A 27,111-nucleotide genomic window follows, 5' to 3' on the forward strand; every position below is an offset into this window, starting at 1 on the left:
GGAGCCCGTTATTAAAGGCCTCTGCCACCATTTCTTGTGTGTGTGTGTGTGTGTGTGTGTGTGTGTGTGTGTGTGTGTGTGTGTGTGTGTGTGTGTGTGTGTGTGTGTGTGCGCGCGTGTACGTGCGTCCGTGGGCCCGTCTAATAAGTAGGAACTTGTTAAGTGCTTTGTGTGCTGTGAATGTTTGCATTGCATTTCGTATAGACGGTCGTAGTGCTTTTGTCGTGCTTTTGTTGCTTGTATAATTGCATACGTGTTTTGCCTTGTTTAATTGCATACGTGTTTAATTATAATAGATGTCCTTGTGTGAATGTAAACCTGTTCATTGCGTCCATTCCCTCATTGAACTGCCCCATCTTGCACTCGGAATATAGTTGGTTTTTAAATAGCCGGTAAAGTGATCGGGTCCAATGGGACTGCGCGATAATACCCTGCTCGGTTATCCCAAAAGGAAGCGAGCTGCTTAAGCTGCTCGTTTCCAAGCGGTCCCGTTGAGGTACAATCTCTCGGTAACCTACCCGCGCGAATCATTAGGTAAATCGAAGATTTGGTGATCGGACCCTGTAGCGTGGGTAGAGTGCAGACAAGGTTGTGGTGTGGTTAAAAACCCACCCGTGACTGGTTTCCGGCGTTGATCCGGAAAGCCGCGACTGGATTGTCCGTTCGGTGGGCGAAGCGACCGCTATTGGTTAGACGCGGTCGTTCGCACGCCGGCGGGCGGAAATCTACAACAATATTAAGGGTTGTATGTCTACTATTCTATATGGAACAAATTATTATATGTGACTGTGTAAATGTTTGTTGAGACAAGATGATTTTGCAAAACGTAAGGTGAAAATGGGACCAGGTATATTGTAGTTAGACGTTAACTTGTGCAGAAAGATCGCCGGGATGCGACAGCTTTCCTGTTGCTTCCAGATATAGAATTGTCTCGCAAGTACAAGCGAGTTGTAGAGAGAGGGCTTTCCATGAATATTCTCTCTCCACAATATATAAATGGGAAAGCAGAGTGGAAGGGAGAGAAGATCAGCCAGTAAAAAGTTGCTTTACTTTATGTACCATGCTGTGGCAGAGTTTTGAATTGATTGCTTTTTCTTTGACTTTGGAATAAACTCAACTTTGGAGTTCACCCACCTGCTGATGGAATGCATGACTTTCAAAATGATGTATGAATGCTAAAACTAGGCCTTTCCACATTAATTAACTCACCAAGCCTGCCATGTTCACATGAGATAATCCTGCAAGGTTCAAAATCCATTCACTGACGGGGATGATCGGGGAAGTTTGGTTGAATGCCACAGGCCTGCACAAACTCATATCGTTAGCAGTTTTTGCAGTACAAGATGCAACATATCAACTTTTTGGATGAGTTGATCAGAAAGTTCTCTAAATATTTTGTTGTGCAGATGCACACCCCTTTCTTACAGGTAAATTTCCAAGTAGTTTGGTTTCTTTCAGAAGCTATGTGAAGCATTTTATGTTACAATAATTATCTGGCACGCAAGGCATTTGGCCGCCCCAATGGACTTCGATACCAGGTGTTTCTGCGCTTGCGTGCCAAGCATTCTTGGGGCAGATTTCGTTATTTTGAAAGTCACATATTGTCAAGAAAAATAATGTAAAGAGGTCCCCCCCCCCAGATTTGACAACAAAATTTCATGTTAAAATTTATTTTTCAGTTGGGATAATTGAAATTGAATTTTTAAAGCTGAATGTAATGTACTTATGGCTGCACTGCAGTTGTAAAACTAAAATATTTGTGATTGTGTGCTTGACTTCCTCAGTCTCTCCATAATGCGCTGACAATTAGTTTTGTGCAGGTGAAATGCAGGCAACTGAGGAGAGATTCCTCCAAAGTAACATACCAGTTTTGCAAGAGCTCTCTAACAATGTTGGAGAAGAGCAACATCATCATGGACCTACAACCATAGAAGCAAGAGGCATTGCCAACACAACAGATGGTAACCATAACCTGCTGATCTCATTCAAATGAAACGTCACCAGTTTTGATGTGCAGTAAATATCAATAACCAACAATGCATAATCTCCACTAAGGTGTTGCATTGTAGCCTCAGAAATGTCGTGGATTTTCAGCCCTTATTTTGCCAATCACAAAGCAAAGCAAATATGTTTGATCCACATTACATTGAAGTTTGTGGAGAACTTTCCATACACTAGTTGGGCAGATTAAGCCGTTTTTGTGTCACAATCGACGAAATGATGATACCAGCACCAAGTTTGTATAAACACTCCATTTGTGTCAATTATTAGGAAAACAAACTCAAATGAGCTAAGATCCTCATCCTCTTAATGATGACGTCATAAAAACAAATATGACGTCATTGTGATGTATCAGGTTTGCGATAAATTATCTGTGCTAATGCCCGGCTTGATTCCCGCAAACAAAATTCAAACATCTTTCCTCGTTTCGGAGATAATGGTTTAGGAAATTTCCATTAGCGGCGATATTATGACGTCAACTTTTTTTCTAGGAAGAATTTCCAAAATCGGAGATGGTTACTGCCTGCGCGTGGGCTTTCTGCATATACATGGCAAGTTTCATGAAGATCCGATGAAAACTCTGGGTTGTGAAACAAAAAATGTCTAAAAATAGGAATGACATCATGAAAATTGATATGACGTCATAGTGATGTATCATATGCGTGGTAATTCATCTCTGCAAATGCCCTGTTCGATTCCCACAAACAGAATTCAAAAAGCTTGCCTAGTTTCAGAGATAATGTTTTGGGAGATTTCCATTAGCGGAGATATTTTGATGTCATAACTTTTTTTCTCGGAGGAATTTTTGAAATCGGAGATGGTTACTGTCTGCGCAGGGTATTTTTACATATATATGCCAAGTTTCAGGAAGTTTCGATGAAAACTGTAGGCTGTGAAACAAAAAAGTTCACAAGAACAACAATGTGAGTAAGACTTAGAGATCCTCCACGAGGATCTAAAAATAGTGTTAGCCACTTGAAAATCCAAGATGGCCACCAATCATAGCCAAGCATGACATTTTCAGCCATAGAACTTGACACAGGTAATCGATATGAACGATCTTGGTGTTAATTTTGATGTTGTTGGCCACGATGAAGCCGATAATGCATATTTGAGACCTCTCAGATGCTTTATTTTCTCATTTTTAGAGACATTTAATTAAACCCTGTGAATGATTGTTCTCACAGTCCAGGCATGTGCAACTTCACAGTGCTGTATAGGTGAGGCCAGAGCGATAGCATTTGCACCTTGCATAACATTCCGTTTTGCATCCACATTTGTCAGTTCTTGGAAAAAAAATTTCAATAGGTGGAAGGATACTCCAGCAGATCTGCCAAACATCAGCTTGTTATATCCATCACCAATCCACAGGACTCTGAGTTTCTGGCTGGCACACTGTTGACTGACTCCATATGCTTCCTGCCTGGTAGGCAGCGCACTTTCACTGTTAATTGTAGGAGAGCAGCTCGAATAATTGGGATGGATTTATTTGACCTCTGCTTACGAGCAAAGAGTTCCAGCGATGCATCATTGACATCTGCAGCACTGCTGGATCTATCATACAATGTGACTACAAATTTCTCAAGGATTTCAAGGTCATCATCTCCAACTTTTGGTGGATACTTACTAAGTTATTTGAAGAGACTTGATACCTCATTGAATACATTCCATGTTTGCCATGCAAACTTTTCTCCTTTAACATGGAATGCAGACATGATATCACAACCACTGAAGGCATGGAAGAAGAGGATTCCACTTGTCGTCTCAGGACCAATTGTAGAAACTATGTCTTGTATTGGAATCTATCTCAGATGAGTTCCTTGACCAAAGGCAATCCACAATTTCTGCAGGCCAAGGTCTTGCAAGGTTGGCAGAGTGGATGTTACAATGACTACAACACTACAATATATATGCACATATTGGTGTGGGCCGGGGGTTGGTGGCGAGAACCACCGCGAGGTGGGGGAGGTTACGCCGTCTCCCACCAGACTTCCCTGGAATTGTAGGCCATCGCTCTGGATAATTCCGTGAGCCGCGGGTCGCAGAACCGACCCTGGTCGCCAATATCTCGATCGCGTGGTGTAGGGTATTTGTCTCGAGCCAAAATACCGAAGTATCCACGCAATCTCGTCTACCGGGGATCCATGCCCTCGGAACGCCTGGTCGAACCGGATTTACTCTACCGGCAGCGGTAAATTCACACTACCGACTACCGCTTTGCCACCTACCTTTCCAGCTCATTGCAGTCGAGCAGGGCCTGCCAAGGACATCCTGGCTCAGATTAACGGATTAACGGGGATGAAACCCCATCTGAACTCAGACTTGGACCATGCTGGACCAAATATAGAAAGGATGGAAACGAACTGGGAACATTTCTCACAAATTTATTAACAGTAACAGACAAAGACAAGACTTAAAGCGAATATTCCATGCAAGTATTTACAATGGGCAAAAACACATGCAGTTCTACTTACAAGACGGGCCCACACGCAGGCACACACACAAAAAGACTAGAACGGGCACACGTAGAGAGCATATACCTTCGCCGCCGCTACTGTTTTGTTCTTGGCATAAGAGTGTGGGGAACAGAACAAGGAGCATTTTGGTGCTGATTTCATACGAATCGGATAAGAATTGACTGCGTTATGATAAAAATACGCACATCTGCAAGGTCGTGACCCCCCCTGACTTTTGACCCCCAACCGCGAGTAAGGGCAATTACATCATTGTGTCAAGTTGCATATCACAAGATTGGGCATTAAATTATGAACATTTTGGCATTAGTTTCATGCAAATTGGATAAAAATTGACCGTGATGTGGTAAAAAGATGATTTTGACATTTTCATGACCTTGACCTTTGACCCGATTGCTCCCAAAATCGAATCAAATGTGCCTTGGCTAATAACCAATCATCCCACCAAATTTCATGCAATTCGGTTTAATACTTTTTAAGTTATGTGAATAACAAACAAATAAATAATCATTGGCATCTCCCACAAACATATATTTTGGTACTGATTAAAATGCCAGGATTTGGGACATTTTCTTTTAAAAACAAGGGTAATGACGTAATTGTGTCATGTCGCTAATCACAAGATTGGGCAATGAATTCTGAACATTTTGGCATCGGTTGCATGCCAATTAGATCAAAATTGACCGCGCTATGGTAAAAATACGAATTTGACCTTTCCGTGACCTTTGACCCGATCACTCCCAAAATCTAATCAAATGTTCCTTGGATAATAACCCATCATCCCACCAAATTTCAAGCGATTTGGTTTTATACTTTCTGAGTTATGCGAATAACACACACACACACCGACCAATACATAACCTTTCGCAGAATGCGAAAGTAAAAAGAAACCCAGAGTTCTTCATTGGACCCTCCAGCCGATGAGAGAGAGACAGAGACAGAGACAGAGACAGAGACAGAGACAGAGACAGAGACAGAGACAGAGACAGAGACAGAGACACAGACACAGACGAGCTGGGGGTCAGAGTTTGGCTTGTACCTGGTCGTCGGAGGGAGGGCATGCTCTGCGATGCAGCACCTGACAAAGGTCATTGGTCCGATCCTTCATACAGCAACGTTAGACCCCCTGTGACCACTCTTCGTAATCGCAAAAACCCTTCATCCACAGAACTCCTCCTGCACTGAACTCTCTCAGAACCCCCAAAGAACTCCACGAACGACCCCCAAAGAACTCTCAACGAACTCCTCGTTGAGGATGGTGTAGGTCATTTTATGGACCTCCCTCAGCAGGGAGGGGCCTTGGTCAACTCGATGTCACTGTTCGCACCGATTGGATGGAACATTCCATGGGTCCGTCCTTTCTGGGCGGGATTTCGGCCAGGCCGGGAAAGCCCCCCCCCCCCCATGTGCCCATACTCGTCAAAAAGAAGTTACAAAGTTTGTGGAAGCCGAGAAGGAACTGCCAGAGATTCTGCCTCGGACAGCGAGTCGCCGGTTAGACGAGTGAAGCGCTTGTTCGGTGGTGTTGTCGGTTTGTTGGATGGAAAGATTTAATAACTCAACTAAAAGAAATCGTAACACACGTTTTTGATCCTCCCACGAGACAAAAGGAAGGGGAATCTGACTACACACATACTTAACGAAATAACTGACTCTTCGGACCTGAATGTTGAGTGCTCATGGTTTCCAGATCAGTAACAATATATATATATATATATATATATATATATATATATATATATATATATATATATATATATATATATATATATATATATATATATCAGAAAATAAATATTTAAAAAATAAATAAATAAAATCATATCTGGGTAGAATCGCAAAAAAACAACCAAACAAGGTAGGAATGACACCACAATACAACACCAAAATCCTTTTATTTTACGGATTGCCATTGCGACATCTTTTGACATTTTTTCATCTCAATCACACAACAAATAAAATTCACAATAACATCAACCCACACTACAAATAAACACTCACTCTCACATAGACAGCTTCATACAATTGTCACTATTGCCAAAGAGTCACCTATGACAAAAAGTTACCACCCCACCCCCCTCCCATCCATGTAACAAAAATTCATTTGTGGGCACTGTACATTGGCTGAATAGGAATCCTAGAAGTTGCTCAATTCCAGCTGAAGACGGCATTATTTAGGATTTTAGATTAAAAGCTTCTGCAAGCACAGCATGTTTTAAGAGAACTAGTGCATGCCCGTAGATGCGTGGCCGTACGTGCATACCCCCACCCCCCCGCAAAAAAGTCAAACCGCGTGCCAGAAACAACAACCACACAAGCCGTTCCTTTGCTTTCACGTGCCCGTACGTGCGTGGCTGTACGTGCAAAAAAAAAAAATATATATATATACTTTAAAACTGCTTGCCAGAAACAACCACACAGGCCGTTCCTTCACTCTCGCTTGGCCGTACGTGCATGACCGTACGTGCGTGCCCATACGCGCGTGGCTGTACATTTAAAAAAAAAACTAGAACGGGCACTCGTAGAGCGCATACCTTCGCCGCAGCCACTAGTTACCTTTGTATTAAGTTGTCCACAACACATCTCAATACAAATATGCATTTCGTGACCCCCATGACCTTTGACCCACAACCGCTACCTAGGGTGACAATAGTACTATACCTTGTGTCATTTCAGAAGATGGGGAATTGAACACTGAACAATTTGGAGTTAATTTGATGTAAATCGGAAAAATATTAACCGTTTTCATCATGAAAAAACGATGTTGACCTTTTTGTGACCTTGACCTTTGATCCGACCGCTCCCAAAATCTAATGGATTTGTCCTTTCATGATTCCAAAACAATTAAAGCCTCTCTGCGTTTTTTTTTTTTTTTGCGTTAAGTTGTCCACAACGCTTTCCGATATAAATGTGAATTTGTGTGACCCCCTTGACCTTTGACCCCCAACCGCTGCCTTGGGTGACAAAAGTACTATACCATGTGTCATATTAGAGGATGGGGAATTTAATTTTGAACATTTTGGAGTTAATTTGCTGTAAATCAAAACAAAATTGACAATTTTGGTAAGAATACTGTAGTAGGGTAAGAATACTGTAGTAGGTAACCACTAAGTAGGGTAAGAATACTGGTTCTGGCTCACTTTTCCCCATGTAAATGAATGGGGGATTTTCAGCCATGAAATTTTTCTTTTTTTTCCCCTAAAAAATAAATCCCCTTTTTAGCCCAAGGTATATTTATTTGTCTCCCCTTTTAACCTGGAGCCTGGTGTTGGCTTAGTGGTTAGGGTGGCGGCTTGGGATCCCAGGGTCCTGAGTTCAAATCCCGTTGGCTGCTGAATTAACACCAGGGGGTTGACTCAGCCTGCCATCCTTCCGAGGTCGGCGAAATGAGTGCCAGTGTACTGGTCCCGGTGTATGCCCCGGTTAGAATAGGTGTACCATATCCCTGTGTGTCGTAAGAGGCGACCAGGGTTGGTGTCAGGAAGGGCATCCGGCCATAAAACATTGCCTCAAGAAAAAGCCAAACCCCTGCACAGCAGGGAAAAATGGCTGTAAAAACGGTCATTTTTTATTTCCCCTTTTAACCTAGGGGCTCTCTATTCAAATAGCCCATACAACAAGATAAAGATTTGTTAAAGGTGATTCGAAAGAAATATCTGAAACGTCTAAGCCTCGGGGCACTCTTTATCAAATAACCAATGCATATTGTTTAGCTCACTCATTGAACCTATAAACATTTGTTCATTCTCAAATTCCTTCAATAGTTTAATTTTCTTTGCACAATAATCCCCATCTAAAATATTGAAAAACAAAACATTTGAATCTTTATATTTTTTAAGATACCCCTTTTGTGCCATTACGAAATGATAAACTTCTCTTAATGATCTCATCTGACCACCTCCTGAGTTGCAAATCATTTTTGTACATAAACCATGCCAGAAAAAAGTTTTGTTTCAAATGTTTTCAGTTCATGCCGTGAAAATGAGGAAGTGTTTTTTTTGACACGGCCGTGCTGTGTGAATGAGGAAGTGGTTTTGGACTGTCATGCTGTGAAAAAATAGGAACTATTCTGTGAGACAAGGTCTCGTGTTTATATTTTATCTCAGAACACGAACTGAAAACATTTGAATCAAAACTTTTATGGCGTGGTTTATGTCCAAAAACGATTTGCAACTCGGGCGGTGGCCAGATGAGATCATTAAGAGAAGCTTGTCATTTCCTGTGCCCACACCCAATGATTAAGCAATTTCCTCATCGTTGCTTTATAAGCGGTTCGCCAGACAAAGTTTCTGCCAGACGGGATTTCATTTTTACAACTGAGGCATGGACGATATTTCTTCCGATGAAGCCAACAGCCCACTACAGAGTTGGTAAGTTTGTGTATGCTTTTCTCTTTGAACGATGAAGCAAATGATTATTAATTAAATCATGATAATTCTGATATATATATATATTTTTTCCCTGACAGGGCATTGGAAGAAATTGAGTTCACATATCACGACGTGGTTCATGAAATTAATACTCTTATTGAAGAGATCAATGATTTTAGAAGAGAATTGAAAGACATTTTCAATGAGTGGCATGAAGTCTTATCACGTCCTCTCATCTCGAAGGAATTAAACCAATGGTGAGACACGTGTGTGTGCCTCTCTCTCTGTCTGTCTTTCTACCTACCTCTCTCTGCTCTTATTGAAGAGGCCAATGATTTATAATGACTGGTCTCTGATCTCGAATGAATTAAACCAATGGTGAGGCACGTGTGTGTGTGTGTCTATGTGTGTGTGTATGTGTGTGTGTGCGTGTGTGTGTGTGTGTGTGTGTTGCTTTCCCTGTCTGTCTCTTCATCTATACCCTTGACTTATTTTTTTTTTTTTTCAGCACTATCGCACAACATCAGCTGTTGAAGCAATCTTGTACAACACATGATTTTCTGGAGGTAAATATTTCTGAATTATTATTAATATCACTCGTACAACACATGATTTTCTGGAGGTAAATATTTCTGAATTATTATTAATATCACTCTCTCTTTAGAATGTCGCCTTATGTTGGTTGCATCATTAGTTTGGACGTGGTTTTGTCAGTACACTGGAATTCATTTTATTGACCTTGAAAGGATGACAGGCTCCTGGTGTGTTAATTCAGTGGTCAACGAGGCTTATTCATATTACCATGTAATTATCTTTATAGAACCTAATTATTATCCACTTTTTGTTTCAAAACAGAATATGGTGTCTGAGTTTCGAAATCACAAGGCATCTGAAGAAGATTGCTGGGAAAGATTGTACATTCTCGCAAATGAATATTTAATATTTTCAATATTAATAAATTATATTTGTTTTGTTTACAATTACTTGATTCTGAATTACAAGAAAAGAATAAAAGAGATGTAAAGGGGGGGGGGGGGTTGGGGGGGGGGGGGGGGGGGGGGTAGGTGCGCCCCCCCAATGCCCCACCACCCCCTCATCCCATCCCCCCCCTCCCCTCCCCATGTGTGTGTGTGTGGGGAAGGGTGGGGGGTGGGATGAGGGAGGTGGTGGGTCAAGGTGGGGGCGCACAGGGGGATGAGGGGGGGTGGGGCTTGTGTGGGCAGGGCTTGTGTGGGCGGGGCTTCGGTGGGGGCTTGTGTGGGTGGGGTGTGTGTGGGAGGGGCTTGTGTGGGCGGGGTGTGTGTGGGTGGGGCTTGTGTGGGTGGGGCTTGTGTGGGCGGGGTTTATGTGGGTGGAGCTTGTGTGGGAGGGGTTTATGTGTGTGGAGTTTTTGTGTGGAGCTTGTGTAGGCAGGGCTTATGTGGGAGGGGTTTATGTGGGCAGGGTTTATATGGGCAGGGGTTTATGTGGGTGGAGCTTGTGTGGGAGGGGTGAATGTGGATGAGGCTTATGTGGATAAATGGATGGGTGGAGAGATGGGGGATGGGTGGATGAGTGGAGCTTGTGTGGATGGGTGGATAATTTTTTAATTAAATAAACATGTTGTGTGTGTGGGGAACTAATTAACTAATCACTAATTATGTGAATATGATGAATATGGGTGGAGCTTGTGTGGGGTTTGTGTGTGTGGAGCTTGTGTGGAGTTTTTGTGTGGAGGTTGTGTGGAGCTTGTGTGGGGTTTGTGTGGGCGGGGCTTCGGTGGGAGGAGGGGCGTGTGTGGGCGGAGTCAAAAAGGGGGCGGAGTCAAAAATTTCAATTTATTGGAGCTTGTGGGGGTGTGTGTGGTGGGGTTTGTGTGGGATTTGTGTGGGCGGGGCTTGTGTGGGCGGGGCTTGTGTGGGTGGAGCCAAAAAGGGCGGAGTCAAAAAATTTCAATTTATCTTTGTCTTTTGTAATTCCTGTGAATAAAATGAACCTAAAATCTCTTCCCCTTCCAAATCATATATCTTATAAGTCCAAGGAACCGTATCTATTACATCAACAATTTTAAAAAGCTCGTTGGTCCATCTTTTCGTATAACCTTTTTCAAAATGAGATTTCCACCTATATATTCTTACGATATCACCAACTTTGAACTTAGGTTTTCTGACATTAATCTCTTTTTCATATTTTAATTTTTGTAAATGTTTCTGATGGCTTCATATTTGTTGACGTGTGAATCGTGTCATTGTACTTATCCACAATATCTTGAATAAAAGATGACCATTGTTGTGAACCGAGTTGTGTGAATTTTTTATATAGTCTCTCTTTTAAGGTACGATTAAAACGTTCAACAACAACTGCCTTCCCTTCATTAAAGGTACTGTATAATGTAATACTGTTATTTTTTAGAAAATTCATAAATGTCTTGTTATAAAACTCCCTACCCTCATCAGTCCACAATTTTTTAGGTTTCTCTTACTTTTATTAAATATCTGTTGGAAGGCTAACATAAGAGTATTACCTGTTTTGTTTTTTAATGGTACAACCCACGCATATCTACTCCTCAAATCAATAACGGTTAAAGCATACTTGTACCCCTTATCATTATTGAGTTCAATCAAATCAGCAGACCAGATATAATCTACTTCCTTGGAATAAACTTTCCTTCTCTGAAACTTTGTGAATATTGGTTTATGTAATTCATCAGCTAATTGCTCTTCAGTCTTAATGGCATCATTAGAGCCTATAAGTTTTTGAATTTCCAAACCCAAGTTTCAATTTAGCACTGGTCATCTTCTTCACAATGAACCGATCAACTTTTTCTCTCAAGGTTGGATTTTGTATCAGAGACAAATTATACAACATTTCTCTATCGACTTCATGCTTTTCTTCCAACGTTGTGGTATTCCCATAATCAATATCGTGTCTCATGCACACTTGATCAACTCTATTGATAGGCCGACTCAGGATTTAGGATTGTGTGCCTCATCTAATCTTTTAGTCAAGTTTGTGGCTGGGCCACAGAAAGAATACCCTGGAAGATGTAATTCCCCTGGTATTCCAGTAGTTGTAAATTTACTTCCTGATAAAAACTTTTGGATATCTCCTCCTAGTTTGTGTTGGGAGATAAATTGATTTTTTTTGAACCACACACCGAACATATACCTTTTTGTATAACCCTGTTATTTTTACTTTTAATATATGAAATATTTTTAGTATTAGTTTTCTTTTTACATTTGAGACAATAACTCATTTATTTATGAGAAAAATTCCTGCAGAGTGCAAAAACCTTTTTAGTTTCCAACATGCACATTTGAATCTTGATTTTTAAAACATAAAGAATCCTTAGAAATGCCTTCACTCTCTCCCCCATTTATTTAAGAAAAAAAATAAAAATGAAAAACTTGAATTAAAATACCTGTCTTCTCGATGTCAATAGTCTTGTCGAAAGTATTGTAAATAGACTTATCAATTCTTTGTTTTCCTCCTCGGTGGGTTGAGTTATTTTCTGTAATACCTAATCTTTTTTTTAATCTCACTGGTTTCCATATTTTGATATTTATTTTGTCTCGCTCTCTTTCCTCCCTCTCCTCCTTCTCTTTCTTCTCCCTCTCCTCCCTCTCCTTCTCTTTCTTCTCCCTCTCCTCCCTCTCTCTCTTCTCTCTCTCCTCCCTCTCTCTCTTCTCTCTTTCCTCCCTCTCTCTCTTCTCCCTCTCCTCCTTCTCTCTCTTCTCTTTTTCCTCCTTCTCTTTCTTCTCCCTCTTCTCCTTTTCCTCCTCTTCCCTCTCTTCTTCAACTCCTTCCTCATCCCTTACTATCCTTGAATACATATATTCATCAGGATTTCTTGTTATTCCTGTATCCAAAATAATTTTTTTTACAACAGGAAACCAATAAAATTTCTTTTGAATTTCTAAAAGAGCCTTACCTTTTCTTAACTTTATAATTTTTTCATTATTTAACATTCTAATTAAATCTAAAGTTGTCGGTTTATCAACATCAGCATAATGCCAATCTTTTATTGAAAATACCTCATTCTTATGTTGTAGAACATATTTATTAAAATACCGAATACCCTTTTCTTGAAGGTATGCTTGGACACAGAAATGATAATTTTCTTGAAGCCTTCTTGCTGTCATTTATGTATTAGAAATATATGTTAGAACAATATTATGGCACGAAACACCTCCCCATCTTCCCATAGTTAAATCATTTTGTATTTCCTTACTTATTATATAAAATCCTGTTTTTCTGTTTTCATGAGATAAACAAGTGCAAAACCATTATTATATTTACCCTTATTAAATTCTTTTATTTGTTGTTTACTAATCGTAGCCCCACAAAACTCATTCTCGATACCAAGTGGATAATATTCTTCCTTACGAGACTGATTTAATTGTTCCAGGTCTTCGAGGTTAATTTTAAATGACCAATTATACCTAAATCATTCATATCATATCCCCATTGTTCTATTCTCATACAAACGATACGCCCTTCTTTATAAAAATTTATTTTAATTCGAACTGTGAATTCTGTATGACCTGGAGATAATATCAACACTTCTGTATCTTTGGAATACACAGCCGTTTTATTTAAGGATATATATTGTGATAAATCGCTTAATCTCACCAAGTCATTCGCGTCAGTCGGGCTTGGATAATTTTTTAATTTATAAGCATTTTCATGTTAATATTTTTGGTTATATTATATTTATGTCGTTCAGCCTGTGCCTTTGTGTAATAATTTGAGAAATCAATATCCAGTTCTTGAGATAAACCAAAGATAGAACCATCTTTACCAACATAAGTCATTTATATTAGATTAAAAATAATATCATAAAATTTTTTATTTTTGTTGAGTTGAAATAACACATATAGGCATAATTGGCCACAACACTTGGAATTTAATTCTTGGACTTGAAATGTTTGATAAACACCATTCTGTAAGAATTTTATGACTTCAACAGGTGGTGGAAGACCAAAACTATCAAAATAATATTTGTCTTGACTATTAAAAATACAAACCCAATGAGAACCGTTCCCATTATTATCTTCTAAGTTCATAATAATATTCTTTGTATGTTTCGGCACATTTGTTAATTCATCTCTCATACAAATAACCACATTATGAATTTTTAATTTCTTACAATATTTGACAAGTTGTAAATTTGATGTTGTATTCTTTCCAAATTTTTTCAACCACTCATCAATGCTCATTTATTTATTAGAAAGATATAATCCATTACCTCTTTTCGTTAATTTTACACCTGCTTGTGCTATAGAAGAAAGCATATCTCCAACTAACAATCTCGCTTTATCAGGCAGACCTTCAAGTTTTTCAGCAAAATCTACAATTACACCACTTCCACTAATTTGTTTCTCCAACTCTTTGTTATGTCTTTCCAATTCTTTTTGAGCCTGGAGTTGAGCCTTCCTTCGTTGGCAGTTTTGACCGCTGTTGAAATACCACCCGTCAATGCTCCAACCGCACTTAAACCAGCAAATAAAGGAATTAGAAATGGAGAAATCCTCCACTCGTCTCTCTTATTGAATATTTTTTCAACATTGGTTTTGTCATTTTAATTTTTAAGTGAGCCAGTGTCATTCAAGATTTTAACCTGTTCTCTTGTGAGAAAAACATCAATTCTTACTGCTCCTTTTCTCTGAATTGTATTAACGTTAATCGTACAAGGCTTTTGATTTTGAACACAAGATGATAGTTTATGAAGATTGATTTGATTAACATATACCCCAGTTGGTACTTTGCCACTCATTTATTTAACAAAAAATTATGTGAGACTAATCATCACACCATTATCTGTATTAATCTGCAATTCTGTTTCTTCCAAAAGCAAACAATATGTATCAACTTCTTCACTCTCTCCTCTTTCAATGTATAGGGAAGTATCCACTCGATTAGACTTTATAGTTTCCTTTTGAGCGCTCAGGTCAAACGCATAGATTGTATACAAACTTTTAAATGCTGTCATATCCAAAATAGGTTCTTTATTTCCATTACTTTCACACACCTTTTGGTAAGACTTGTATGCTTCAGCAAAATCATTTTTTCCCAATTAATTTCCAATCTATCTCGTGGGTAAAATGTTCCATCTAGAGAAAGCGAAGTTGTTTCACCTTAGCATTATCACTCAATGCATTATTCTTATCAGTCGCAGTATCACCATCTGGCTTTTTAAAAATGATCCACAGATATCGTGGCTTTCCTTCCAGAACACCCAAATTCCACGTGTAAGTTGTTTGATTGAGTTTAACGTGTTGACATCTTCTTTTGAGGTATGATACACTGAGTGGTTTCTTTGAGTTAAGTCTTCGATTCAACATCTCTTCTGTTTTAAGATTAGGAGTATATTCACTGATATACCAACTCATTTCCTCAATTACAAATTTATTCTGATCACCAAAAGCACTACCAACACCAAAAAGCAATCGATTTTCATTATCATTCCTTTGTAGTTGAAATCTAATTTTAAGGCCATACAGAACTTTATCATGATCACAAAATCCAAATATACCTTTAAGAGGAACTGCCACAGTAAAACTATTTTCTGCTTTTGTATCATCATTATACATTCCTTTCCTTTGAGTATACCCAGGGTCTGTGTTTGTTCCCGTTGACATATCAGGAATAAAACCTTCGACAGCCCCCTTTCCCATTCTATCACTGAATGTATAGAGTGTAAATTTTATCATTTCAGATACAGCAGAGACATAATCAACAGCTTCAACTTCTTGTGTTCCAATATACAAACGCACACTATCAAACATTTTCCAGAAGAAATCATTTACAAGTGTAGCGTTTGTGTTATTCCCAGCCTTAGTGAATTTAAATTTACACAACAAGAAACTTTCGGAGAGATTCAAATAGGTTTGTTGATTATTTATTTCAAAACTTTTTGTACCATTCGTATTCCAGTCTGTTCCAGTTATTGCATTTACCTTGAAGTAATCTTCTTTTTAGTGGAGTTTGAGATAATAATAGTATCATCCAAATCATAGATACTATCAATTGCTTCCATACTTGTATTTATTTAGGAAAAAAAGATGTTAAAACTTTTGAAACCCTGATCCAAGTATTTGAATTATTTTCTGTCGTTCTTGGGGGACAACTGAGTTTTGCCTTTCTTAATTTCTTTTATTGCTTGTAATTTATGAGATTCCTTCTGAGCATCTTTTATACTCTTTCTGACACCTGCTACATTTCCCACAGCAGAAGCAGTTGAACCAATTAGATCTTTATGTTTAAGAATAGTTGAACCAATACCCATGAGAGTATCAATTATCCCATCTCCTCTAAATTGATGTCCAACACCCCTTTGTCTCTTAGGTTTATAGTATCCTCTACCAAGATACATACCTTCACCCTTGTAGTATGGGGAAAGGAACATCCCATCCCCTGTAATTATTTTATATTTTCCCAACTCGTGTTTCCTCAAAATAACCATCGTATTTATTTATTGGAAAACTTCACGTAGGTGAATTCTGATGGATATAACTTCTCCATTAAAAGAAATCACACGATTATCTTGGTCGGTTATCCTAAAATTTACTCTGTGTATGGTTTTCCTGACACAGGTAGATAAACCAAATTTTTGGGGTCCATATTGAATTTATAACCAATTGGGGTTGAGTATCGCTGAATGAAAATATTGTATTTGTTTTTTCCCATCATTATAAGCACCATCAATCAAATCACAGTGAATTAACACCGAATTTATTCCTGAGGATATTTGAATGACATTATCACTGTAAAACGTCCCATTAGTTTCAATCTTTTTGAGGAGAAACCCAATAACTCTCTAAATGAATTATCAATTGTGAAATCAACCTTGTAGTTATTTTTTAACTTTAATCGTTGATTTTGAAGTATGTTTTTTGAATGTTTATAACAATATTTTTTGGTTCATCACCCTGTTCTTTCATAAGACGAGCAATTTCGGAAGATATTTGAGAAATCTCATATGCTCCGGGTGAGACTGTTATCGTTTTGTATCCACTTCCTGGATTATAACTAAACTTGTCATTTTTCTCGGTTATATTAAATAAGGTATTATAAGTTTCCATGGACAATAAAGATGCCTCATATTCTTTTGTTGTGTCAAGTTGTAGTGGGTATGGGAATGAAGATGTGTGGTAACTTGTTGTGAAATTGAAACTAAGGATTGTGCTTCTCATCTTATTTAATATGAGATAAAATGTCTTTATATTGATATTTATTAATTATTTTCATGTTCATCAACTGGTCTAAAATGGCTGATGCTTCATTAAAACAATTGTTATTTCCAGCCTTCTTACTGCCTAACAACAATAACAGTCTATTAACTAATTGCGATGGGTCATTTGGAAGAAAACTAACACCTGAACCAAGGATACTTAAAGCCTGAATAATGTGTTTCTCCTTCTCATTCTTCCTACTTTTACCAGAAAGAATAACCTTATAATTTAGAGTGTTCAGCAGATCAATATATACTCTATCATCATTATTTTCCATATCCAATGGTTTATCAATATACTTTGATTCATCCCTCACAGTTGAACCTTGTCTTCCATCTTTTGTGAGAAGAAACATTAATCTTGGAGTTAGTTTAACAGGGGGTTGAGCACAACCCAAGAACCTTAATTCATCATTAAATATCAATACCTTTTCTTGAACAAGATGAAATATTGCTGATTGTTCTGTTGGAATGAGTCCTGCTTTGGTTTTTGAATCCGCTGAATATTCATTGTTTTGAAGAGCATTCACAATATAATCAGGGGGTCGATTAATCTCTTCCAGTTGTTGAAATAAACCTTCATCATCATATTCTAATTCTCCTAAATGCTCTAATTCTTCCTCCGTCATTTGACTGAAATCTTTTAACATTTGAAGTTTGTTAGCAGTATATTCTACCGTGGGAAATGTGCAAACATCTTTCATTTTTCCTTGGGAAGTTTTTAAAGTGGTTTAAAAAATTTCTCTTGTTTTCTTTCAAATGCTTCTTCGCCCGTTAGTTTCTGTCTGCGTTTCTTCTTTATGTCTTCCTGCTGTTTTACAACTTTTGAAACCAACTCTTGATGTTCCCTAAATCTTCTTGCTCTTTCTTTTGCATCCATTTATTTATTGAAAAATATCATTTAATATCTCATCTTGTTTCACAACAATATATTTATATTTTTCAGTCGTGTGTTTCATGTAATCCCCAAATTCCTTTTTACTACATAATGTAGAACAATTGTCTCTCCAAAAATTGTTTATATCTATTGAATTTAACTTGAATAAAATAAAAGTATTAGCATTGTTTCTGATGGAGCAGCTTGAGGAAGCTGAAAGTACGATTGACTAAGATAAATACAATTACAAGAAGAATGTCTCCCTCTTGTGTAGTAGCTGTCCATTACCGTTTGGTTTCTCTCATTAACACAATCATCAAAGATAACGAGGTTCTTTTGGATTTATCCAAATCTTGGGGAGACGGTATATATCATCCGTATTATCACTCAGAATACAAGTTATCGGTTTTGATTTCTTTTTACATCTCTGTGTATCACAAAATAGTTGTATTATATCTTCAATGTTAAAATCATTTAGGTTTTTTTGAAGTTTAAATAAACCGATTATATCTTCTTTTTGAAGACCAGCATTAAAACCTTGTGAGAGTAGTTGATACTCTGGTTGAAAACTCGACTTTGTGAAAATTATTAAATTATCATAATCTAAAAAGTTGGGAGTGAGGAGCATCTTTAAAAGTAAGCAGGTTTTCCACATCCACTTGAACCAACTATGAGGCATCTTAATGAATTTGGGAGATTTTTATGGTTGTCAAATTTTATCTTATTTTCCCAAATAGGTAAAAAATCATTCATTTATATATTTGGAAAACAGGTTATTTAATTTATTCTTGGCTTTTTTTCGAAATTCTATATTTTATCCTAAGTTCAGGTTTAATTTCAAGATAATCCATTATTTTATTTATGCAATATCTTGTGTTGATATTTCCCTGAAAATCACATCCATGAATAAGATATAACAACAATCCTTTGAACATTTCTCTAATACGTTCAGTTTCTTCCCTTGTAAGGAAAGGTGTGTTCTCACCCTCGTTCTTTACATTCATTTCTCGAATCAATCTTGTAAAGTAATTCATTTTTGGTGTAAATCTAAAGAATTATTTTCCTTTTATATTTTTGATTATCATTAATTAGAAGATAATCACAGAATATACATTGTTTATAGGCTTTTGACTCTGTGTTTAATCCCCGTCTTTCACACGCAGGACAATTCTCAAATTTGTCATATGGAGAATCATGGAATTCAAGAGGCTCAAAATCGAGTAAACTATTCATATTTATAAAGTAAAACTTTACTTAAACTGAAATTCATCTTCGATATCATCTTCGATACTTTCAGAATCATCTATACTTTCATAACTATCATTTGAACACAAACTCTCGGTGTCATAACTATCGTTTGAATGCAAACTCTCGGTATCATAATCACTCTCATAATCTTCAAAATCTTCAGTTGAATATTGGCTCATTTAATTAGTAGAAAAAACATTACCATCGATATCGATATACATTTTTCATTAACAGATTCAACTGCTACATTTTTATATTAAAGGTAATTTTAAAATGATCCTTAACTACAATTGACAAAAATGTCATTTCACCTGATATATTAACATCCTTTATTTCATCAGGATTTATATCTTTAGGGTTGTTGAAAAAAATACAAAATTCTCCTTGCATATTACAGATGGTCCTATTTTTTCTTTCTAAAGCTTCATCCATAAGGTTTTATTTTTGATACCTTTTCTTGTTTCATTGCTTTTTCTAGTTTTGAATATATTGCCAGAAGGAGAGGAGAAACTTTTGTTAGAGATACCTTAATTGATGTTCTTCCAGGTATACTAAAAGCCCTTCCACTGAAGTAAATTGAAGAACTCATCATATCCACCATAATTGTTTTTATCCAATAGTTGTTATATTTATCTTTGTTCAATTTTACATCCTTGACATATTTCTCAGCATCTTTAACAAATGAAGAGATTGATTGAAACTTGTCTTTTGTGTCTTGAAACATTGTATTTATTAAGTGAAAAAGTTGGAGGATAAAATGGTTTTAAGCACAGATTCACCTGTAAAATAACGAAATTTTCATCAAGAAAATTTTAGTTTAACACAGATTCACCTGTAAAATAAACGAAATTTTCATCAAGAAAATTTTAGTTTAACACAGATTCACCTGTAAAATAAACGAAATTTTCACCAAGAAAATTTTAGTTTAACACAGATTCACCTGTAAAATAAACGAAATTTTCATCAAGAAAATTTTAGTTTAACACAGATTCACCTGTAAAATAAACGAAATTTTCATCAAGAAATTTTTAGTTTAAGCAAAGTTTTATTATATAAATATGGTGAATACAACATACTGCGATGTTTGTAATCACGAATATAAACATTATAGAAAACACCTCGAACCAACAAACACACATTTAATCTATTTCACAAAAATATCCCCTCTTGAGTTGGAAAGAAAACATTGTGATACCTGCTCAAAGGATGTTTTGAAGAGTAGTTATAATAGGCATCTTCAATCACAAAAACACAAGAAAAATGAGTTTAAAGTAAGGGAGACTATTATATTGAAAACACTGATGGGGCATTTAAAGGGCATATAAAAATAAGGATTTTTCAATTTGGAGAACCCGGTCCATCATCAATAATTGAATCAATTGAAATAGTGAAACCTGATGTTGAAAAATTTATTAAAAAACATTAAAAGAAATGAAAACTTTAAAGTTTTATATGGGAGTGAAAATGAATATGAAAAGACAAGATGAAGAACAAACTCCTTATATGAGGACAGATCTTCATTTTATAACATCATTTCAAGATTTTTTGAATAGTGGGGTTTTATGAAGAACTATCAAGACAAGAGGAGGATGTTGATAATACAGTGGTAGGGAAGTGGATTCAATATTAAAAAAATCATCTTTTTAGATGTACACATTCTAAAATCAAACCCTCTTAAAGCTTCTTCTTATATTGAATTACCAAAAAGAAATAAAAGCGAAAGAAGGCAGTTGTTAATATTAAGAATAATGATAATAAATGTTTTTCTCTGGTCTGTTCTTGCTCACTTACATCCACCAAAATGTAATTCAGAAAGAGTAAAACAATATATGAAATATGAGAATACCTTGGACATTAAAGATTTTAATTTCCCAATGCCACTAACAGATATTCCTAAATTTGAGAAAAAGAATAATCTTTCTATTAATGTATATGGATTAACGGATACAAACAAAGTTCAAATATTAAAAATTTCAAACAACTATAAAAATGAAGAAACACACATTGATCTTTTATATTTTAGTGTTGGAAATAATTCACATTACACATACATCAATAATTTATCAAGATTAATCTCTTCTCAGGTATTCAGAACAGCAAACAAAATATATCCTTGTAAGCGATGTCTTAATTCATTTCATACAAAGAAACGATTAGAACAACATTCAAAATATTGTAGTAATCATAAATCAGCTGTAATTACAATGCCTAAACCTGGTGAAAAGATTTCTTTTGAAGATTATAATAAATCTATCATGCACCCATTTGTGATATACGCTGATTTTGAATGTATCATAAAAAAGATAAATACTGCTTCTCCTAATCCAAAAGAACCATATACAAATAAATATCAAAAACATATTCCTTGTGGTTTCTGTTATTATATCAAATCATCTGTTGGAGAAAAGTATAATAAACTTGAACAGTATAGTGGAAAAAATGCTTCACAAGAGTTTGTAAAAGCATTAGAAAAGGATTGTATAAGACTAAGTAAATTAATGAAAGAAACAAATGAACCGATGAAATTAACCATAGAAGAAAAATTAGAATTTAGAAAGAACAATATCTGTCATATTTGTGAGGAGGAAATTGAGGAGTCTAAAGTTAGGGATCATTGTCATCTTACTGGTAAATATAGAGGTCCCGCTCATTCCTGTTGTAATCTTAATTATAAATTACCTTCTTTTATTCCAGTCTTTCTTCACAACAGCGCCAACTATGACACACATCTATTTATAAATGAACTTTCAAAAACACCAGGGAATATTTCTGCCATAACAAACACAAGTCAAAAGTATATTTCATTTACAAAAATGATATTCACAAAACCTATAACTTCGTATAAGGTTTCTTGATTCTTACAAGTTTATGGGAACACCACTAGCCAACCTCGCATCAAATCTAAGCTCCACGGGCTCTTTTCCAAATCTTAGTTCATTCTTTCCAAAGAGGAAATTCTAACTAAAGAGGAAATTCAGATTAAAGAGAGAATTCAAAGTAAGAGGAAATTCTAATTAATGAGGAAATGAATGTAGTAATTTTTACTGAAGATGAAATTCTAATTATACAGCAAATTCGAACAAAGAATGAAATTATAACTAAAGAAAAAATTCTGATTATAGATGAAATTCTGATTAAAGAGTAAATTCTAACTAGAGAGGAAATTGAAACAAGGAATGAAATTCAAAGTAAAGAGAAAATTCTTACAAGTAAGGGAATTTATCCTTATGGTTATATGGATTCATTTTATGAGATTTAAAGAAACACAACTTCCTTCAAAGAAAGTTTCTATAATAACCTTTATGAAGAAGAGATAAGTGATAAGGAATATAAACACGCACAAGAAATTTGGAAATTATTTAAGATAAAGAACCTTGGAGAATATCATGATTTGTATCTAAAAACAGATGTTTTATTGTTAGCTGATGTGTTTGAAGCTTTTAGATCACTCTGTCATAATAAAAATTGTTATGGATTAGATCCTGCCCACTATTTCACAGCTCCTGGTTTAGCTTGGAGTGCAATGTTGAAAATGACAAAACAAGATATAGATTTAGTCAGTGATGTAGATATGCTTTTGATGATTGAGAAGTCTAAGAGAGGTGGAATATCACAAGTATGTTCAAAAGATATGCTAAAGCAAATAATAAATATCTTCCAAATTATGAGAGTGAAAAAGATAGTAATTATTTGATGTACTTTGATGCTAATAATTTGTATGGATGGGCAATGTCTCAATCTCTGCCTTATGGTAAATTAGAGTGGGTGGAAGAAAAGGATTATGAAAAGGCTTTGATGAATATTGTTATTTCTTCTCAAGAGAAATTGAATGGCAAAGAAGAAGAAGGTTATTATTTTGAAGTTGATTTGAAGTACCGAGTGATCTTCATAATAAGCATAAAGATCTTCCTTTTTCATGTGAGAAAGATAGCCCAAAGAACGAATGGTTCAGTGATTATCATAAAAGTTTTAATATTAAAGGCAAATCAACAGAAAAGTTATTAACAACATTCTATGATAAAAGAGGGATATGTTTTGCATCAAAGGAACTTGAGACAATATTTATCTGCTGGGTTGAGAGTAGCTAAAATTCATAGAGTTTTAAAATTTAAACAAAGTCCTTGGATGAAAAAAGTATATTAAATTCAATACAGATATGAGAACAAATACAAAAGTAAAATTTGAAGGGGAATTCTATAAATTGATGAATAATGCTGTCTTTGGAAAGACAATGGAGAATGTTAGAAACAGGCAAAACATTAGATTTGCAACATCTTGGAAAGAAGCTTCTAGATTGATAAATAAACCAAGTTTTGAGAGAGAAGAGGTTTTTTCAGATAACTTTTCTGCTATTCATATGAAAAAGGAAAGTATTGTCATGGATAAACCAATTTATATTGGAACAGCAGTTCTTGATTTATCAAAGATATTGATGTATGATTATTTGTATAATGATTTAAAGAAAGAGTATGGTGAAAATGCTTCATTGTTGTATATGGACACCGATAGTTTTATTCTAGATATAAAAACTGACGATGTTTATAAGGATATGAAGAAAAACATTGGAGTATATGATACAAGTAATTTTAGTAAGAAGAGTGAGTTATTTTCAAAAAGAATGAAAAGGTTATTGGTAAGTTTAAGGATGAGTTGGGTGGAAAAGTAATGAGTGAGTTTATTGGATTGAGAGCAAAGGCATATGCTTATAAGTATGGTGATCAGATTGATAAAAGGTTAAAGGGAATAAAGAAATATGTAATAAAGAAATCAATAACTTTTAGAAATTATTATAATTGTTTGATGAATAAGAAAAGAAGAATATAGGAAAATGAATACAATAAGAAGTTATAAACATAAGATATATAGTGAAGAAGTAAATAAAAAGGCATTAGGAGCCTTTGATGATAAGAGATTTATTTTAGATAATGGAATAGATTGTGTTCCATATGGATATTGTATGATAGAGTGTATAAAATAGATTGTGTTCCATATGGGTATTGTATGATAGAGTGAATAGAATAGATTGTGTTCCATATGGACACAAGTTTTAGCGATGGGAAGATGGGTTAGGGTTTTTAAGGGCTTCCGCCGCGTTTTTCACAATATATAAATGGTCGAACCAAGTATTAGTCAAACTAAAGAGTGGAGAAAATCTCAGTCTTGGTATATAAATGGAAAACATAATGAATGTGAAAAATATCAAATAAGTCTTATTGAAAAAATATCTAAAACAAAGGTAAATAAAACAAATATGCGAATCAATTTAAAAACCAATAAGTTAGAGGATGTAAAGAAAATAATAAATATGTTTGAATGGACTGAAAAATTTGATGGTTATCAATTGAACAATGGAAAAATAATTTACTACAATATCAAAATGATATGCAACTCAGGAGGTGGTCAGATGAGATCATTAAGAAGTTTATCATTTGGTAAGGGCACAAAAAGGGTATCTTAAAAAATATAAAGATTCAAATGTTTTGTTTTTCAATATTTTAGATGGGGATTATTGTGCAAAGAAAATTAAACTATTGAAGGAATTTGAGAATGAACAAATGTTTATAGGTTCAATGAGTGAGCTAAACAATATGCATTGGTTATTTGATAAAGAGTGCCCCGAGGCTTAGACGTTTCAGATATTTCTTTAGAATCACCTTTAACAAATCTTTATCTTGTTGTATGGGTTATTTGATAAAGAGTGCCCCGAGGCTTCGACGTTTCAGATATTTCTTTAGAATCACCTTCAACAAATCTTTATCTTGTTGTATGGGTTATTTGAATAGAGAGCCCCTAGGTTAAAAGGGGAAATAAAAAAATGACCGTTTTTACAGCCATTTTTCCCTGCTGTGCAGGGGTTTGGCTTTTTCTTGAGGCAATGTTTTATGGCCGGATGCCCTTCCTGACACCAACCCTGGTCGCCTCTTACGACACACAGGGATATGGTACACCTATTCTAACCGGGGCATACACCGGGACCAGTACACTGGCACTCATTTCGCCGACCTCGGAAGGATGGCAGGCTGAGTCAACCCCCTGGTGTTAATTCAGCAGCCAACGGGATTTGAACTCAGGACCCTGGGATCCCAAGCCGCCACCCTAACCACTAAGCCAACACCAGGCTCCAGGTTAAAAGGGGAGACAAATAAATATACCTTGGGCTAAAAAGGGGATTTATTTTTTCAGGGGAAAAAAAAGAAAAATTTCATGGCTGAAAATCCCCCATTCATTTACATGGGGAAAAGTGAGCCAGAACCAGTATTCTTACCCTACTCCCCCTTGACCTTTGACCCCCAACCGCTGCCTTGGGTGACAAAAGTACTATACCATGTGTCATATTAGAGGATGGGGAATTTAATTTTGAACATTTTGGAGTTAATTTGCTGTAAATCAAAACAAAATTGACAATTTAATCGCGAAAAAACGATTTTGACCTTTTTGTGACCTTTACCTTAACCTTTGATCCGATCGCTCCCAAAATCTAATCGATTTGTCCTCTCGTGATGCCAAACACATCCACAAAATTTCATGACAATCTGCGAAGTGGTTTTTGTGTAATGTTGTCCACAACGCTTCCCAATCAAAAACTCCATTTTGGTGACCCCCTTGACCTTTGACTTCCACAGACTAACTAGGGTTGCAAACACTATACCATACGCTATATCAGTGGATCGGAATTTGAATACTGAACATTTTGGACTTAATTTGATGTAAATCGGAACAAAATTGACACTTTAATCGCAAAAAAACGATTTTGACCTTTTTGTGACCTTGACCTTGACCCTTGATCCGATCGCTCCCAAAATCTTCACCTGGCGTCCTTGAGTAACTGCATATCATCTCTGAAAATTTCATGCAAATCGGTCCAGCAGTTTTTGTGCAATGTTGTCCGCACACATATTTACCAATAAATAAATACACAGGGGTCAATACAATACCTTCGTCAAACGAAGTTTGCGAAGGTAAAAAAAAAACTTTCAAAACGTGTGCCAGAAACAACAACCACACAGGCCGTTCCTTCGCTCTCGCGTGCCCATATGTGCGTGGCCGTACATGGAAAAAACAACAACTTTCAAACAACCACACAGGCCATTCCTTCGCTCTCATAAACGATGACTGGATTGGGGCATTGTGTATCTATAAATGCGGATAAGAAATCGAGAAATTATTAGAATACAGTAAGTCATCACTATCCAGAAGTAGTGCGTGCCCGTACGGAATGTTCACATCATTCCACGAATTATCGCTTGCATTGAAGTAACAACTGCTGTGATACTTACACACAGAGTTAATTAAAATCAAGTTTACCTCCCTGTCTTTGCTTGCCATGACATTCGCTGCCATTTACCATTGGCACTCCGACCCCACGGTAACTAAGGCACCGATCTATCCCCATCGTAACCAGCACGGCACGTGACATCATCGTCGGCTGGCCGTGCACCGGCCTACGGATCCACGCCCACGCAGCAACGTGTCCTGTGATTGGTAACAAAATGGCGCATCAGCCACGCCTACGCAGCACGTGTCCTGTCATTGGTTGGTAAAGAAATGGCCATAACTTGGGACTCACTTGTCCGATTAATATCAAACCTTGAAAAGGCACATCCTCAGGTGCCCAGCAATATACCTGGCAAGTTTCAATTAGATCGGACCAGCGGTTGTCAAGAAACAGCGGACACACACACACACACACACACACACACACACACACACACACACACACACACACACACACACACACACACACACACACACACACACACACACACACACTGCAGGAATTATAGATAGATTTATATGTTGAAAATAATCCTTAAAGCCCATCTGACTCACTAATGATCCTCTGGATTCCTCGGTATTCCTGCCCCATCTTGTTTTGTTTCCATGCCATACCAGTCACTTTGTGGTTGACTTTTAACGCCCTCATGGAAA

The 27,111-nt window shown here is 36.5% G+C and overlaps 1 protein-coding gene and 1 long non-coding RNA gene across 2 annotated transcripts in view; both read left to right on the plus strand.

Moving 5' to 3' along the window:
• Positions 1 to 27,111, plus strand: part of LOC147032040 (uncharacterized) — a 57,842-nt gene that overhangs the window by 10,262 nt on the left and 20,469 nt on the right. The window contains exon 3 of the mRNA XM_085869328.1: positions 1,821 to 1,961. Within this exon, the coding sequence (XP_085725454.1) occupies positions 1,821 to 1,961 (141 nt within the window). The remainder of the gene's footprint in view (positions 1 to 1,820; positions 1,962 to 27,111) is intronic.
• Positions 7,593 to 9,868, plus strand: LOC147032041 (uncharacterized). The gene is made up of 3 exons (XR_015055016.1): positions 7,593 to 9,102; positions 9,354 to 9,411; positions 9,701 to 9,868. It is a non-coding gene; the product is annotated as an uncharacterized LOC147032041 (long non-coding RNA).

Source organism: Eptatretus burgeri, chromosome 2 (genome assembly GCF_056783735.1).
Source record: "Eptatretus burgeri isolate ZD-2024b chromosome 2, Ebu_testis_v1, whole genome shotgun sequence".
Lineage (NCBI taxonomy): Eukaryota > Metazoa > Chordata > Myxini > Myxiniformes > Myxinidae > Eptatretus > Eptatretus burgeri.